Source organism: Sardina pilchardus, chromosome 3 (genome assembly GCF_963854185.1).
Source record: "Sardina pilchardus chromosome 3, fSarPil1.1, whole genome shotgun sequence".
Classification (NCBI taxonomy): domain Eukaryota; kingdom Metazoa; phylum Chordata; class Actinopteri; order Clupeiformes; family Clupeidae; genus Sardina; species Sardina pilchardus.
In genome coordinates, this window is record NC_084996.1 from 23,693,060 (window position 1) to 23,710,559 (window position 17,500).

Below are 17,500 nucleotides of genomic sequence, written 5' to 3' on the forward strand. Positions count from 1 at the left end.
GCACCTTTCTCCTCGCTAACTTAGTTAGCAACGATGGTTTTGGGATACTATGGATTTGAGTGATTAATCAATAGCTTAGCTGGCTAATTGATTGATTGATTGGATGATTGATCAATACTTAGCTGATCATCAGTACATTTAAAAGCTTGTGGTGAATAGAGGTCTTCAGTAGTGTTGTGTGTGTGTGTGTGTGTACACACTGTCCTGTCACACTTGCACAGGAGCTGCACAATCCTACCTGAATGTCTGGCTGCAAGGTGAGTGTGTTTAAAATGTGTTTTTTTTTTCTCTCTCTCTCCAGCCGCGTCTAAGCCGGGCAAGCAGACCACGCTGCAGTTCAAGCCGGTGAAGGAGGCAAAGAAGAAGAACCCGTGGTCCGACGAAGATGAGGAAGACGATGCGTTTGCATCCGCTGGAGAGCCCAGCCCAGACCTGGCACCCAGAGAGAAGAGCCAGAGAGCCACCAAGGGTGAGCACACACACACACACACAGAGAGAGAGAGAGAGAGAGACAGAGGTCTGACACCCAGAGAGAAAACCCAGAGAGCTACGAAGGGTGAGCAAACACACACACACACACACACACACACACACACACACACACACACACACACACACACACACACACACACACACATACACACACACACACACAAGATGGCAGGGACTTTCCCACACTGGCATTCCGACCCAAGTGCAATATTCTTATGCAGTTGGATCTATTTCTACCCCCTGATATTTATAGCTCCCTGTTTCTGTCTGTCTACAATCTAGACTAAACCCAAACATAAACGCACGCACCCACGCATGCACACATACACGCACACACACACACTTCCGTTGGCCAATCAGTGCTGTTTTGATTAGGATGTCACTTGGAGCCTCTTTGGGAAGCCTAAGCTTCTCTTGTTTACTGGTATCAGTGGGACTCTGGCTGCTTAATTGAAGGTCCCAGTGGTTAAAGCCTCAGTGATGACCTCATCGTGGTCTACCAGCCAAGGGTCAACAGGTCATGAGGTCTGTCCTCTCTGCACAAGTCAATTCAACCCCATAAGCTTTATTAGCACAACTGGAGGTGCAAGCTTTGCCAGAACAGAAGAATATAAAGGCAAATAATATGATAAGTTCAAAAAGCCGGTCAATGGAAAACGATACACAATGATGATAATATACTAAAATCTCTCTCTCTCTCTCTCTCTCTCTCTCTCTCTCTCTCTCTCTCTCTCTCTCTCTCTCTCTCTCTCTGTAGCTGCTGCTCCCAAGTTCGTCTTCTCCAGCGATGATGATAAAGATGATGATGAAGATGATGATGATGATGACTCTGTGGTGAGACCCTCTGGGAAAGGTGGGAAGGCGATGGTCATCAGCGATGAGGATGACGACGAAGACTTCGTTCCCGAGCCGATTCGGCAGGACAGTGATGTGGACTCTCCCGCCGTGGCCCCGCCCCCAAAGTGAGTGGCTCTCACTGAGTGATGTTGTCTTTCACTAGTGGCCTTCACAGGAGAGATCTCACTCTTTCACTAGTGGCCTTCACAGGAGAGATCTCACTCTTTCACTAGTGGCCTTCACAGGAGAGATCTCGCTCTTTCACTAGTGGCCTTCACAGGAGAGATCTCACTCTTTCACTAGTGGCCTTCACAGGAGACATCTCACTCGTTCACTAGTGGCCTTCACAGGAGACATCTCACTCTTTCACTAGTCTCCTTCACAGGAGACATCTCACTCTTTCACTAGTGGCCTTCACAGGAGACATCTCACTCTTTCACTAGTCTCATTCACAGGAGACATCTCGCTCTTGTTCATTAGTCTCCTCCTTCACATGAGTTTCTCCCTCCTGTCTCTTCAATCAATCCAATTCACTAGTTAATGTTTTGTAATAAAGGATCTCTCTCTCTTTCTCTCCCTGTCTCTCTGTTTCTCTCCCTCTTTCCCTCTCTGCAGGAAGAAAGTGGTGACTAAAGCCGCCCCAAAACCCAAGGCTCCGAGCAAAGCTGCCGGTAAGTGTGCTTCCTGTCTGCCTCTCGGCCCACTGCCGCGCTCACAGGTGGCAGGTCTGCACCACCGTACTTACGGACAGGCTGTACGCCACCATAATAACACAGACAGGCTGTACGCCACCATAATAACACAGATAGGCTGTACGCCACCGTACTGACGGATGACCAATGACACAGTCTGTGTCAACTATTAACGTATGTGTGTTTGCCTGCTTGTTCCACCAGCCAAGCCTAGTGCAGTGGAGCCCTCCTCCAAACCAGCACCTGTGGCCAAAGAGGCCGCCCCGAAAAAGCCCGCTGCCAAGAAGTCCACTGCTGCCCCCAAGAAGAAAGCCACAGGTATGGCCCTCTGCCTCTCTTCTGTGTGTGTGTGTGTGTGATGTGTGATTTCTAAACTGTTTGTTAAAATTGCACACATAGTTTACAACGAAAACTTGCGAAAGAAATGCATGCTTTCACCCAAGCAACGTCAGGTGCACCAGTGCAACCTAGATTTTTTTCAGTTGCACTCGCGCTCTGGATCCCGTGTGTGTGTGTGTGTTTGTGTGTGTGTGTCTGTGTGTATGTCTAACACGGGATATGGCCTGCTCCCCTGACAGACGCTGCTCAGCCCTCCATCATGGACGCGCTCTCCAAGCCCAAAGCCAAAAAGGCGGGACCCACCAGCTCCAGCGAATCAGAGCCTGCCCCGCCCGCTGCAAAGGCAGCAGCCAATCGCAAGAGGAAGCCAGTGCTGGACTCAGACTCGGACTCTGAGAGCGACTCCGGCGGCCTCATGGCCCGCATCAAGGGCAAGATGGGTGGCGCTGGGAAGGTGCGTTGACGAGGACGTGTTTACCGGTTTTCAAACGGCCGTTTGCATCTCATATTTATTCTGTGTTAACACGTTGAAATTGCATCTTGTGGGAGTGGTGTTATTGTATCAAATCTTTACTGGTTTATTTGTACTATTTAAAGCCTTTTCCTTTGAAACCTTGCTTTCATTTATACTCAAGATATTAGTTAATCAATTAATTAATCAATTTGCTCAGCGTATTGTGTCCGGAATAGTTCCACTGTTCTAGTCAGAAGATGACGTTGGCCAGCCTAGTCACACACACACACACACACACACACACACACACACACACACACACACACACACACATACACACACACACATACACACACACACACACTGTTCTGGTCAGAAGATGTTGGCCAGCCTGCGGGCAGCTGTAACGGCTGCCTCACACTCACCCCACTCTTTTTGTCCTCCAGAAAACCAAGAAGTGGGACGCTGACAGCGACGACGAAAGTTTCGCCCTTGAGACGAACTCCCCAGTGGTGGAGCGCAGTAAACCCAGCCGAGCCAAGAAGGCCGCCACTTACAAGATCGACTCGGACTCCGACTCCGACTTTGGCTTTTAGTCTCTTTTAGTCTCTCTCTGCACTGAGTCTGTCTCTCTCACATTGTTTTGCTCGTTTGTCTTGTCCTGTAAATATTTCATATGTTGTATCCTATTTACTGTTTGTTTTTATACGTACGTTTTTCAATAAAACTAGTTATTTGTGACTTACTTGCGTCCTCATGACTGTTAGTAATTCTGTTCAGTTTCTCATAAAACCAGTTCAATGACCTCAAACTCGAACCTAAACGTTTTTAACTTAAACGTTTATACACACTTTGATGTTTTACATTTGAAGCAAAAATGCACAACTTATGCATAATGCATGCAACTTATTTTCTTATATATTCACAAGCTAATAGTTGTGGAATGCGATCATCATCGGGCCAACCTGAATGCCCATGTGGTCTAGCTTCTGAAGCAGGGGGAGGGAGGAGCGTCCTGCACCTCAGAGATACGATGACCATACTGTAACGGACTCGCGTGGCTCAAGGTTGATATACAATTTCTAGTTACTTTAAACTTGCATTTGATTGTTGAGCGTGCACTCTCCACAGTGCTCAATCACTAGTCTCCTGCATAGTTACGTCATAAGTGTCTCCAGTGACCCCTTCCCCGTCCCGTCTGATGTCGTTAGAAGTGCGTGTTAAGTGCTGCCAGGCCGAAAACGGACTCTTCCTGTAATTAGCAGGGGGCTTTGAAGAGGTGCCCGCCAGAATAAACACCATTTAGGCTCCCGATATCACTGATTACTTAAGACCACTGGCATTTCCCCTTTGGACACATTGTGGTACTCTCACGTTGAACGCAAATGCTATCCGTGTTGATCTGACTGAGATGCCATGACGCATTGATGTTGATCTGCAGAGCATGGTCGTCTGTCAAGCCTCGAACTCTGGAGTTGGAACAGAACAATTTCAGTTATTCAAGAGGACACAAAGTATTGAGACTAATGTCTCGTTTACACTGGCTATGTGGCGATAAAGATTTTTAAGCAAAGCAAGATATCCCTTGTGCGATTCATGTTCCCAGATGTGGCTCCTCAAATATCTTGCTCTGCCAAATAATCTTTGCTGGTGTGTGCATGGTGCCAGACTGTGTCATCTACAGAGCCCCTAAAGGGACAAAAAGGTGCAAAATTGGTTTCTGGTGAAGTACCAGAAACTTTTGCATGCCCACAAGATATTTTTTGTGAGCTTGTTGTTGTGTGCGCTAGATTGTTTCTAGTGAGCATGAGAAACTCACATGCACTCCAGAAGCATTTATTTATTGATTTATTATGAACGGCTCAGTTTTTTTCTTCAGTCATTTTGTTTCAGTGATTCCCGGGACACTGAAAGCTGTTGCTCGAATCGAATGTAGCCCCAAAACGATGACATGGAACCATTGATTTTTGTTTTGATCCATCGCTCCCCCTTCCGCACCGGACCCCCAAAAGGAGGGCAGGATGGCCCGTTTTCTGTAAATATCTTGAGAACCGTAGGGCCTTGGATGACCACATGTTTTGAGTATGTTGGTCTTTAGTGGCCATCTCAACCCATCTCTTAACCACTCATTTGCAGTGGTGATGAAATGTTGATAGAGAATGATGTTTGTTCAAAGCATGCACTGACACATGCACGTACACACATACACCCACACATGAAGACAGACACACACGAATGTACACACACATAAAGACATGCACGCACACACACACACGAACATCAATCAAGACATGCACACACAGTAGGCCTAGGCCTACACATGCACACATACACATGCACGTACTGTGTACACACACACACACCATGTTCCCCGAAACACTCACAAGCGAACACACACACACACCCACAGAATGCTATGTGGTACATCTAGTTTTTTGCGCACGTCCCGGCCCATTTGTGGCGCCCTGACCCTAGTGCTCTCATGGCAGGTATTGCAAGAACACAAGTATGCACTCATAGGTATTGTAAGAACACAAGTATGCAAATTGGAACACAGCCAGCCCTGCTGAAAAAAACAGCCTGACCAGCTAAAGGTGGTTTGCTGGTTGACCAGCTTGTTAACCAGCTTGTTTGACCACCCTTTGATGGTTAACCAGCTAGACCAGCAAAACTCTCGCGAAAACACACCTTCAGCTGGTTTACCCAGCTTTACTTATGATGGTAATTCAGCTGGTTTTGATTGTCGTACCACCTTAAGCTGGTCATTTTAGTTGGTGTTGCTGGTCTACATTGCTGGTTTTTACTGGCCACGCCAGCTTATGTTGGTCATTCTAGAAAACCAGCTTGACCATCTTTGTCAAGCTGGACAGGCTGGTCACCAGCATGACCATCTTAAACCAGCTGTATCCCAAACGACAGGCTGGTCACACCAGCACGACCAGCTTCCTCAGATGGTCACGCCAGCATGTCTAGCTGGTGGCCTAACCAGCTACACCAGCAAAGACCAGCAATAAGAACTGTGTTTTGGGCAAAGACCAGCTAAAACCAGCTAAAACCAGCTACCAGCCTAAGCTGGTTTCTTGCTGGTTTTTTCAGCAGGGAGTACATGCCTTCAAGAGACGCACGTGCCGCTCTCGCTCAGCCATACTGCATCATCATTATTCAAAATAAATGTTCTTAAAAATCAAACCCATGACCCCCCCCCCCCCCATTACACACACACACTCCACACACATAGGCTACTCACACAGGAATATGAAGAGGCAAGTATGCTTATTTACTTTAACAAATGAGCAAAACCTTCGTAAAGTATTTAATTACATTTCAAACGGATTTTAAAAGTAAATAGAAATAACTTTACCCTCAAATAAACTCACGTTGTGCGTGTACAGTATTCCTCATAGCATTGTCAACGGGAAACGTGCATCAAGACAGGGCTGTCAGCAACAGCGCTGCATCAGAGACGTGGAGTCAGAATGCAACCGCGAGGGCACATGGGAACAAAATACGCGCGGTGCGTCTGTGGAATGTCATTGCTATGATTTCGACTGCAACAGGTGTTTGACATGAGAGGAACAGGTAAGCGCGGTCGACCACATCGCTTTAATTAATGTTGATATATGTTAACTAATTTCGTGAAATGACCCTCATAAATATTAAACTAAAGGTAGGCTAGTTTCACTATCAAGTTGAGCTCGATGGTGCACGAGGACTTGAGAATGAAACCTTGAAATATCATTAGCCTATTTATGTATTTTTGTTTAACCTATCCCTTGAAGGCCATATGGTTATCTCCAAACTGGACTATACTGTAATTCACTGTTAGTTGGCCTACCTGCTTGTGTAGTAAGATCGTTATAACTCATTCAGAAAGAGGACACATGAAACTCCTCTCCTAGTCTCTCTGCACTGGCTCCCTATAGTAGCCAAAAGTAAATGTAAATCTCTCACTTTGGTCTATAGGACACTGACTGGTTCTGCTCCCTGCTATCTTTATTCAGTGATGTATAACCTCATCCCCACTGCGGTCTTCTGATGCGCGTCTGTAGACCAGCCATAAACGCTAGTTCAAATTCAAGATTCAGTGGTTTCCGTTGGTCGAATGAGTTGCCAGTGCTCTCCGTGCCGGTGGTAGTTTTGGGTCTTTCAAGAGGGGTCTAAAGGCATATCTGTTCAACATGCACAAGTCAAGTCAAGTTCAACATGCACAGTTTACTAAGCATTTATGCGTTATGGTGTTTATATTATCTAGCTTTTAGTTATTTTCATTAAGCTATTGATTGAATTGACATTATTCTGTTTATTGCTATTCTCCTTAATGTACACTTTTAAAACGAATGTGTTGAAAATAACACAACTTGCATTATTTTTTTTAACACATCTCTGTGTCATAAGGACGAATTAGTTTAAGAGTGTAGGCTATTAGGCCTACCACCTTTTAAGTTTATCTGCTGTATTATTGTTACTTGTATGTTGCTTTGGACAAAATCGTCTGCTAAATACCATAACCATAACTATCATGAGTTCGACGTCAGCTATATATTTGTTTGACGGAAACTTGAGCCATATATTCAACTCCCTCCATTTCTAAAATATGATATTCTCAAATCTATAAGATTAATCTCAATCTCAATATCAATATTAATATTAATGACATTAGATATAATTCTCTGCTTTCTTCGACATTATACTGGGGGATGTGATTAGAACGCTACTGGCGAAAGGTCAATTGTGTCATGTCCTGGTGTGGTTCAGTTTACTGCCCACAGTATTGTGTAATAAAGTCTTACAAATGAAATGGCAATTTGAGGATGAAAATGACTGACTGAAGGATGCAAAAATGTTTTTCAAAAATGTTTCCAACCAACAAATGATATTTTTGTACTTTTCTTTTGTTAATTTCTAAGTCACTCTTATTGATTAGGCGCTCATAATCATAAATAACAACATGCAGTTATGCAACATTATATTATTACATATTGAGTTAGCCTCTGCAGACATGTGTGCGGAAAATGTCAAGCACTTTCCTTGTTCTTGAAATGTCTTTTTTTCTACGTTTCTCGGTGCCTATAGTTGGTGCTGAGTGAATTTGCAGTGTTTAGAAATAAACAAGAAATACAGCAGGGAAGTATTCCCTTACAAAAAGTTAAATGTTTGTGGCAGATTTGCAGCAAACTTGTGGGTTATTTATGGTAAACAAATGAGTTCACTAGAGAATATTGCCAGAAGTTTGCCAGTGTCATCCAATTGCGTCGAAGTCTGGAATCAGTCATTGGTCGTAGTGTTATCCAATTGCGTGCAGTGAGATTTTCAAATGCATGCTTGGTGCCGCCCCTCGAGTTGGGCCATTACTTTATTCGTGGCCAGACCCTTACTCTTTCTAGATTACCAGGGTCTGGATTTTCCAGGCTATGTGCGACACCTTGGTAATAAAAAACCTTTGTATATCCCATCAGTATGGACCAACCCTGCTTATATGAATTTGGACAGATAGGAGGGATGATTACTCTCTAACTATTCCAGCTTGTTCCTTGCCATTCCTTGCCTTTACTGTTTTGTCTTAGCATGTTCAATATTTTTTTCCTGTGCAATTCCACCTTTTCACTCATAACTCTACTTATGAACATTAATGTTAGGATTTTTTAAATATGTGTGGATTACCTAAGTTAATACTAATGTCTGGTGAAAATGTAATGAGCCTCATTAGAAGTATACGTAGTGAAAAACATGTTGACATGCTCAATGCTTTATCTGTACCCCTGAGCTTATACAGGTTTCTTGTATCTGGGGGGCGTGCGGCCAGAAATTCAGTTTCTGAGTTTCGATTGTGACTAAATATAGGCCTACGTTGCCCGGGTTATCTAGTACAATATATTGCGTCCAACAAGTCCAACAAGCCTGTGTGTGTCCTGACAAAGGGAAAATGGCATTTCGTCATAGTCATCTGCAGGGGTGTGATGTGTCACTCTGAGTCGTAATCTATAGCACACGTATACACAAGCACTTAACACACAACAAGTTGTCTAGTCCAACATGTTGTGTCCAACAAGTCCAACAAGCCTGTGTGTGTCCTAACAAAGGGAAAGGGCGTCTCGTCATTGTCATCTGCAGGGATGTGATGTGTTATTATGAGTCATTATCTACATGTATACACATGAAGCGCTAAACGCACAACCAAAGTGGTGAAAACTATTTATTATATGGGTCCTTTATTAAATGGGTCCTAGGGTTAGCTATTTATTATATGGGTCCTTTATTATATGGGTCCTAGGGTTAGCTATTTATTATATGGCTCCTTTATTATATGGGTCCTTTATTATATGGCTCCTTTATTATATGGCTCCTTTACTTCCATCACTCATCATCCATCTCTGTGCCCTGCAGGTCAGAGCAGTGTGGAGGGCTTCTACCAGACGGCCTGTGGGGCAGCAGACACCCCCCCGTCCCAGTGCCCCCCCCAGGGCTGACCAGGGCTCTCACTGTTGTGCTTCAACACCTGCACCTGTGAGGATGACTCCATTACTCTGAGCGCTTGACTCTTTGGGCTGAAAGAATCGACACACTTTCGCTTGCCAGAGTGAGGCAACATGGACGCAGTGAACCCCTCCTCCTGACGCAGTGAACCTTCCGTGTTCAGAGGCCCTCATGTTGAGCTTGAGTTGCGGACACCTGGCTGCCACACACTCTTAGTCATTGATGTCTTTCTTTATTGACACACACACTGTGGATGTATCCATGAAGCACGTCTGACCTGTGGCTGAGGTATGAGGAAGGCTCAGGCGCTATGAGACCATGTTATTGTTAATGGCGCTGTTCAAGTAAACAACATCAAGCTGAACTGAGACCATGTTATTGTTAATGGCGCTGTACAAGTAAACAACATCAAGCTGAACTGAGACCATGTTATTGTTAATGGCGCTGTACAAGTAAACAACATCAAGCTGAACTGAGACCATGTTATTGTTAATGGCGCTGTACAAGTAAACAACATCAAGCTGAACTGAGACCATGTTATTGTTAATGGCGCTGTACAAGTCAACAACATCAAGCTGAACTGAGACCATGGTTATTGTTAATGGCGCTGTACAAGTCAACAACATCGAGCTGAACTGAGTTGAGCTCAAGTGAGCTGAGGTTGGGTCGGGGGGCGCCGCCATGGCGGACCTGGGCTTCCTGAGCGGCCTGTTCGAGGCCATGCAGACGCACTCTCCGCTGCTGGGCCGCCTGTGGCTGCAGATCATGCTGGTGTTCCGCATCGTCATCCTGGGCACCGTGGCCACGGACCTGTTCGAGGACGAGCAGGAGGAGTTTGAGTGCAACACGGCGCAGCCCGGCTGCAAGCAGGTGTGCTACGACCAGGCCTTCCCCATCTCGCAGTACCGCTTCTGGGTGTTCCACATCGTGCTCATCTCTACGCCCGCCATGCTGTTCCTCATGTATGCTGTGCACCGACACACGAAGACCAAAGCCCAGCAACAAGGTACAGACCACTAGTTACTACTAAAGACCAAGGCCTAGCAACAAGGTAATAACCGCTTATTCCTACTAAAGACCAAGGCCCAGCAACAAGGTAATACCACTTATTACTACTAAAGACCAAGGCCCAGCAACAAGGTAATAACCACTTATTACTACTAAAGACCAAGGCCCAGCAACAAGGTACGGACCACTAGTTACTACTAAAGACCAAGGCCTAGCAACAAGGTAACAACCACTTATTACTACTAAAGACCAAGGCCTAGCAACAAGGTAACAACCACTTATTACTACTAAAGACCAAAGCCCAGCAACAAGGTACGGACCACTAGTTACTACTAAAGACCAAGGCCTAGCAACAAGGTAACAACCACTTATTACTACTAAAGACCAAGGCCTACCAACAAGGTAACAACCACTTATTACTACGTACTAAAGACCAAGGCCTAGCAACAAGGTAACAACCACTTATTACTACTTAAGACCAAGGCCTAGCAACAAGGTACTAACAACTCATTAAAGGGATATTCCACCATTTAGGGAATACACTCATTGTCCACCTCCCCAGTCCCCACGAGTTAAACAATTGATTTTCAATTGACAATACCTTTCTCCAGTTCATCCAGCCGTTCTCTGAGTCTGGTGATACCACTTTTAGCACCAGCCTAGCATACTGTAGATCATTGAATCGTATTAGACCATTAGCATCTTGCCTGCTAGCATCATGCTTAAAAGTGACTAAGATTTCCGGTAATTTTCTCATTTAAAACTTCTCTTCTCAAGTTAGAAAGTGTACTAAGACTAACGGAACATGAAACATGGCGATTTTCTAGGCTTATTTGACACGGAACTATACTCTCCAGTTTCTGGTGGTAGTTTGGTACAATAGCATCATGAATAGAGTGCTGTATGCCGTCAATGAAACTGGGTGAGAAAGGAAGCTGTAGAGTTCATAGAACGCGCTCAACTCACAAAATATTAGGCTAATAACTGGGTGCTTGTGCCCAAAAGTTGTTGTTCACCGGCAATAAAAAGTTAAACAAATGACTAGGAGTGCTGTACTCTCGTTTGATTTGAGAAATGAAGCTAACATCTTAATCTCAACTATACTCTCTAGTTTCTGGTGGTAGTGTGGTACAGTAGCATCATGAATAGAGTGCTATATGCTGTCAAAGAAACTGTGTGAGAAACGAAGCTAACATCTTAATCCCAATCCAGGCGGCAGCACCAATGACGTCCGAGGCAGCAGGAAGTCGCTGGTGCGGCGACGCGAGGAGGAGAACCCCCAGGAGGACCCCCGAGTGATGCGTCTGTACATGCTGAACGTGGGCTTCCGCTTCCTGGCGGAGGTGGGCTTCCTGGTGGGCCAGTGGGCGCTGTACGGGTTCCGGGTGGCGGCGCAGTACCCCTGCAGCCGCTTCCCCTGCCCCTACACGGTGGACTGCTTCACCTCGCGGCCCATGGAGAAGACCGTCTTCCTCTGCTTCTACTTCGCCGTGGGGCTGCTCTCCGCGCTCTTCAGCCTGGCCGAGCTCGTCCACGTCTACCTCAAGTGGCGCCGCCTCAAGAGGACGCTGCGGCAGAGGGACGCTGCTGACCAGGAGATGATGGGCGCGGCGGCGGCGGGGGACCAGAGGAGGGCGCTGCTGAGGCAGGGGAGCAGGGGCGGTGGGATGAGGGGGCAGTTGTTGTTGTCGGGGAGGGGCAGGAGTGGGAGCAGTAGCAGCAGCAGGGGCAGTGGGGGGAAGGGGGGGAGGGGGGGGTCACTGGGCAGGAGCAGCAGCAGTGGCAGGATCAACTCCAGCACTGGGAAGAAGAGCAGCCAGAGGACAGACACACTCATGGTGTGATGGGGTGGGTGGGTGTGTGTGTGTGTGTGTGTGTGTGTGTGTGTGTGTGTGTGTGTGTGTGTGTGTGTGTGTGTGTGAGTGTGAGTGAGTGATTGAGAGAGAGTGTTGGTAATTTGGTGTGTGTGTGGTGTATGTGAGGGAGAGAGAGTGTGTGTGTGTGTGTGAGAGAGAGAGAATGTTGGCAATTTGGCATGTGTCTGAGTGTGTGTGTGTGTGTGTGTGTGTGTGTGTGTGTGTGTGTGTGTGTGTGTGTGTGTATGAAAATGTGAAGGTCTATGCCATGTCTGTGTGGTCTGCCTGTATCTGGGTCCATGTGCAGAGGCCAAGCTGTTGCTCTGCACCAGAGTGAGCATCAGAGATGGGGACAGACACCTTATGGGGACCGAGGTGTTGCTATGCACCAGAGTGAGCATCAGAGATGGGGACAGACACCTTATGGGGACCGAGGTGTTGCTCTGCACCAGAGTGAGCATCAGAGATGGGGACAGACACCTTATGGGGACCGAGGTGTTGCTATGCACCAGAGTGAGCATCAGAGATGGGGACAGACACCTTATGGGGACCGAGGTGTGCTCCGTAGGTGCTGCTTTGCTGGAGTTACTGTAACAGTCTGCTGTGTCTGCTGAGTCTTCTGTACGAGTCCGATGGAGTTTTAAGCCCCCGTCATCGACTTCAAGGCAGCATTGAGACCATCGACTTCAAGGCACCTCACCTTAACCTTAACCCTAACCCTAAGCCTTAACCTAACACCTAACCTTAACCTTAACCCTAAAGCCTAGTGCCTTCCTTTTTCTCCCTGTTGGGGGCTTTAAAACACCAAGTAAGTCTGTAATGAGCAGATTTACAAACAGGGTTACACATTTTTGCTCCTCCGATATCAAGAACCATCTGTAGCAGCCTGATGCCAGTCAGAACCATTTCAGGTGCTGTTTTGTGACGCCATGATTGCTTTTCCGTTTGGTCGTCATTGTTAAAACACTGGTCGTCAAACTTTTCAGTGGTTCGTCTTTGTACAGATAAACGTGTGATCGCCTGTTTCAGACTTTTCCCATGATAAGGAACAATGAACACAGGTGGTTGCTGTCACATTGCATTCGTTACTCGTTGAATGAACAATGAACACATGTGGTTGCTGTCATGTTGCATTCGTTACTCGGTGTTCTTATCTGAGAGATACTGTACCTCTCATGGTGATGGGTCCCAACTCTAGCAAGTCCGGTGACATTCCGTTCCCAACAATTAGACCTGTGGCTTTTTCTGAATGTGATGAACTGAAGGAATCTCAATCAGTTCTGCTTTGGCATTCACATGGTTAGAGTCAGTTGAGCATTGTGAACCCATTGTGTACCCGTGCGCCTAGTCAGCCAAGCAGCTCATGCTCCGTTTACCATTCAATCATCTATCATTCAGTGAGTGTTCATGTCACAGGATATTACATCATAGGATATCTATCCAATCTGTAGCTCCTACGCACTAGTCAGACAATACATGTTAAAATAAAAGGAATACAATTGTATTTGTTGTGTTTTGTGTGTGTTTTCCGTTTGAGAGAAAGGTGTGAGTTTTCAAGTTTTTCAACTGGCGGCATCCTGACATTTGGATGCTACTAAATCAAAGTCTGTTTGACTCTCTGGTCAGTTGATGCTGGTTCTTCTGCATTCTTTGCAAATTTTCCGACTTGAGAATATCGTACACACCTGGTAGACCATGCAAGTGAGATAATATCGTACACACCTGGGAGACCAGGTGAGATAAGCAGGTTCCTCTGCTGGACGTGGAGCAGAGCCAATCACAACTCTTAGGTGGCGACGGGTGACTATCTGAAACTCACCTGTTACTCATGCGTAGCAGACATGTGAGATACAGCCCTCCGTTTAGACTCCCTGCCACAAGAGAGCGCTAGAGGGAGAGAGGCCCTGTTATGGACAACAGGGCTGAACTCAAGCCACCTATACTTTAGGGTGACCAGACGTCCCCAGTTTCAGGGGACAGTCTCCGTTTTTGGTTGCCTGTCCCCGGGAAAATGCAGAAAAACTGGGATCATGTCCCCAGTTTTGGTCTCGGACATCTGGTCATCTTATATTATCGACCTTATTCTGCACACAATAATGTTAATGATCCGCTGTGTGTTTAAACGTCCCATTCAGCAGTACATCCATTGCGATGCACTGAGATTGCAGAGTCCTTTTGAGATGACCACTGGCGCATATCATCTACCCGTCAACTACTCCATATGGTGAATAGCTTTGGGTGGCTAAGTACAATCATGCCATCTGACTTCCTGACGGCATTTTCTATTTCCTCCCAAGTTAGCCTTTATTTTTTTCCGCCGCATTATCCAACGAAGCTTATTCACTCTAACTACAGTAGCTGACCGGATGTTTGCACACAAAGAGGAAGAAAATACATTTCTGAAATGGTCATGGTGGAATAAGGTGAATATAGAACTGAAGAAAACGCCCTATTATCTTGATCTTCATAGTTCTCTTTAGTCAGACAGAGTGCAGTGAAATGTTTGGAATTCTGCCATTTCAAAATTCGAAATTCTGCTAACTGTTGCAAAATTGACGAATTTCCGTCTAGAATGTAGCCTGCGTGTTTCCATGCTGCCTTGTGCGCGAATTGATTCACGCTGCTATTTAAAGGCAGCCTGAATTTTTGCCTCAGATAGGGGACCAATCACAGAACAGGGGGGAAAGCAAGACGATGATGAGCTATGCCCAGACACATTTGAATAGACATCCGTGGCGCCCAATAAACGGATCTGAGCATTCATTCAAATACGAGAAAATGAACGCTTGGTTCCCACACCACGTCTCATTGAGAAGAGGTAGGTGCTAGCTAGCATGTGGAAGAATGTGAAGGTGGCATGTATTCTGACCTAACTGGACAGACTGCATGTCACACTGCACATCATACCTGTATTCAGAATAGATATGCTTAGATTGCATGTGACTTGCACATTTCATACAGTATAAACTAGGTAAACCCTGCCTGATCTGTGTGTGTGTGTGTGTGTGTGTGTTCACTAGACTGGGTAAACCCAGCCTGATCTGCCGGCCATTTAGATTTCTCCCTGCAGCTCAGGCTGGAAACCTGCACATTTATCTCTCCTGCTCCCTGTCCACGTCTGCTGGAACCAATCACAAACTGGCTTATCCACCAGGTGCACCCGGATCATTGGTCTAACTGGTTGAAGGACTATCCAAATGTGTAGAGAGTCATTTGAACTATGCCCATTGACCATGCCTCCTGTGCGGTAGTAGGTCTACTATAGCGCAGACTCCCCAGACTAATGTGCTAATAATCTACAGTTCAGACATCAGATATGTGTCACCTAAAGTGACAATTTTTAAAAAAAAAATCAGCTTTGGCCTGGTATTGTGAGCCAGGCCCTGGAGTCTAACTGAAACATGCTGATGTCCAGCAAGACACCAGTCAGTCTGTGGAACGAGGATACACCAGGGGTTTGTCACGTGTCACGGTTCAGTGGGTTTCGATACACGTAGATGCCAGCACATCCAGGTGTGAGGAATGAGGATATAAAGCCATTAAAATCTCCCCTCCTTCCTTCCTTCCTTCATCAGCCTCTCCAGCAAGCAGATGATCGTGCATAACCTCTCTCGTTCCAACAGGCCTAGTCACTAGTCGTGATATTTTTTACTGAACTGGCAAGAATGTCAGGAACATTGGCTAAATCAGGAACCTTAGAAGATCAGACATGAGACATCTTAGCCCACCTGATCTGCTCTAGAATGAGTGATAGCAAAACACTGCTATCACTCAAACTGAGCCCTTACATCTAAATACTGTTCATTTCATAACATGCTGTCAAAGACACTGCTTTCTGAAGTGACGTTGTTTCCATGGTTTATAGGACAACTCAATGCTGAATATGGGCAATATTTAGTGGTGAGTGATTATTTATTTAAAGTGGTTTAAATACTATGAATTTCATAACACGTTATCAAGGACACTAGTTATCTTATTTCCATGGTTTATAAGGACAAGTCATCATGTGAATATGGGCAAAATTACTCACTGAAGCTGTTGTTTTCCACCTCTGGATGTAAGTGCAAGAGGAGAGCTGTGCATCTTGATGCTTAAAGTGCATTGTTAATGCACATTTAAAGTTCAGTGCACAGTAAAGTGCTAGTGCATACGAAAGTGCAGTGCACAATAAAGTGCTAGTGCACAATAATGATCTTGTTTCCATGGTTTATAAAGACAAGTCATCATGTGAATATGGGCAAAATTCAAATCCAACTTTCCTTGTTTTCATACCAGTAGTCGGTGTGGCGAAGTAAGTGATTATTTATTCAAAGTGATTTAAATAAATGTATAGTGGGGTTTTTTTCATGACCAGAATGCAACACAGGTACTTTTCACATAGAGGTGGCCATGATGATCCAGCTATGGCTGTGGGAGCTGCTTATGGTCATAGTCCAGTACTCTATCTTTAGACACAACACCTTTACACATGTGCTCCATTCAACAGACTATCCATCATTTCAAATTAGACCATGAGACCAAAATCCACATTTCCCCTTAAAAGCAACCCCAGGTTTAGTGGCTTAATTTTTGTTGTAAAAAAAAAGGTGTTCATCTGTGGTGTTTTCATAGTGCTTCCTTCCTGATTGAAGTGGTAAAAATTAACTATTGCGGTGTTCGGCCATATGGCACATATATTGTCTCTCTCTCAAACATGTGACTTTATGTTGTGTCTTATGCAGAGAACCATGTTCAGTGCATTTAAAAAGTATCATTTTGAATTGCAAAGTGTGTGTAAAGCAGAAAGACTTTTGGAGATTTGAGAAGAGGTTTTGCTCTCTGTGTGTCCGTTTAAATAATTGTGCTATGCGTGTCATTTCAGTGTGTTAGCAATGTGTAGTGTGTAAAAGCAACTCCAGGGAACACTTTATCCCTTTGTGGCCACTAGGTGGCAGCATTGTGTGGGCGTGCGGCGCTGCCTGATCTCCTGAGTGAGGATGAGGGGGAGAGACGGCTCTGTGGTGTCATGATTCTGGTATCCCAAAGCCTTCCCACAGGAAGCCACCACATAATCGCAGTAATCCCAGAATCCGACGGAACAAATTACGGAGGACAATGGCTATGTGTAGCGCACTACTGTGCGTGCAAACGTGTGTGTGTGTGTGTGTGTGTGTGTGTGTGTGTGTGTTACGGAGGACAATGGCTATGTGTAGCGCGCTACTGTCTCTGCGCCTCGCGCTCCTCTCAACACAACACAACAACCTTGAGGCTACACACTTTAAAAGCATGCAGCAAACACAACAAGACCTCGACCTACTGTAACAATGAAGGGAATGTGTGTGTGTGTGTGTGTGTGTGTGTGTGTGTGT

General features: G+C 45.6%; 2 protein-coding genes across 2 annotated transcripts in view; both read left to right on the top strand.

The window, feature by feature from the left end:
* top2a (DNA topoisomerase II alpha) overlaps positions 1–3,559 on the top strand; it is a 23,492-nt gene extending 19,933 nt beyond the window's left edge. Inside the window, exons 30-35 of the mRNA XM_062532516.1 lie at positions 302–469; positions 1,250–1,454; positions 1,945–2,000; positions 2,226–2,339; positions 2,600–2,814; positions 3,261–3,559. Coding sequence (XP_062388500.1) covers positions 302–469; positions 1,250–1,454; positions 1,945–2,000; positions 2,226–2,339; positions 2,600–2,814; positions 3,261–3,410 — 908 coding nt within the window. The 3' untranslated portion in view covers positions 3,411–3,559. The remainder of the gene's footprint in view (positions 1–301; positions 470–1,249; positions 1,455–1,944; positions 2,001–2,225; positions 2,340–2,599; positions 2,815–3,260) is intronic.
* Positions 3,560–6,309: 2,750 nt separating this feature from the next.
* Positions 6,310–17,500, top strand: part of LOC134075946 (gap junction delta-3 protein-like) — a 45,701-nt gene continuing 34,510 nt past the window's right edge. Inside the window, exons 1-3 of the mRNA XM_062530973.1 lie at positions 6,310–6,393; positions 9,199–10,294; positions 11,509–11,958. Coding sequence (XP_062386957.1) covers positions 9,970–10,294; positions 11,509–11,958 — 775 coding nt within the window. The 5' untranslated portion in view covers positions 6,310–6,393; positions 9,199–9,969. The remainder of the gene's footprint in view (positions 6,394–9,198; positions 10,295–11,508; positions 11,959–17,500) is intronic.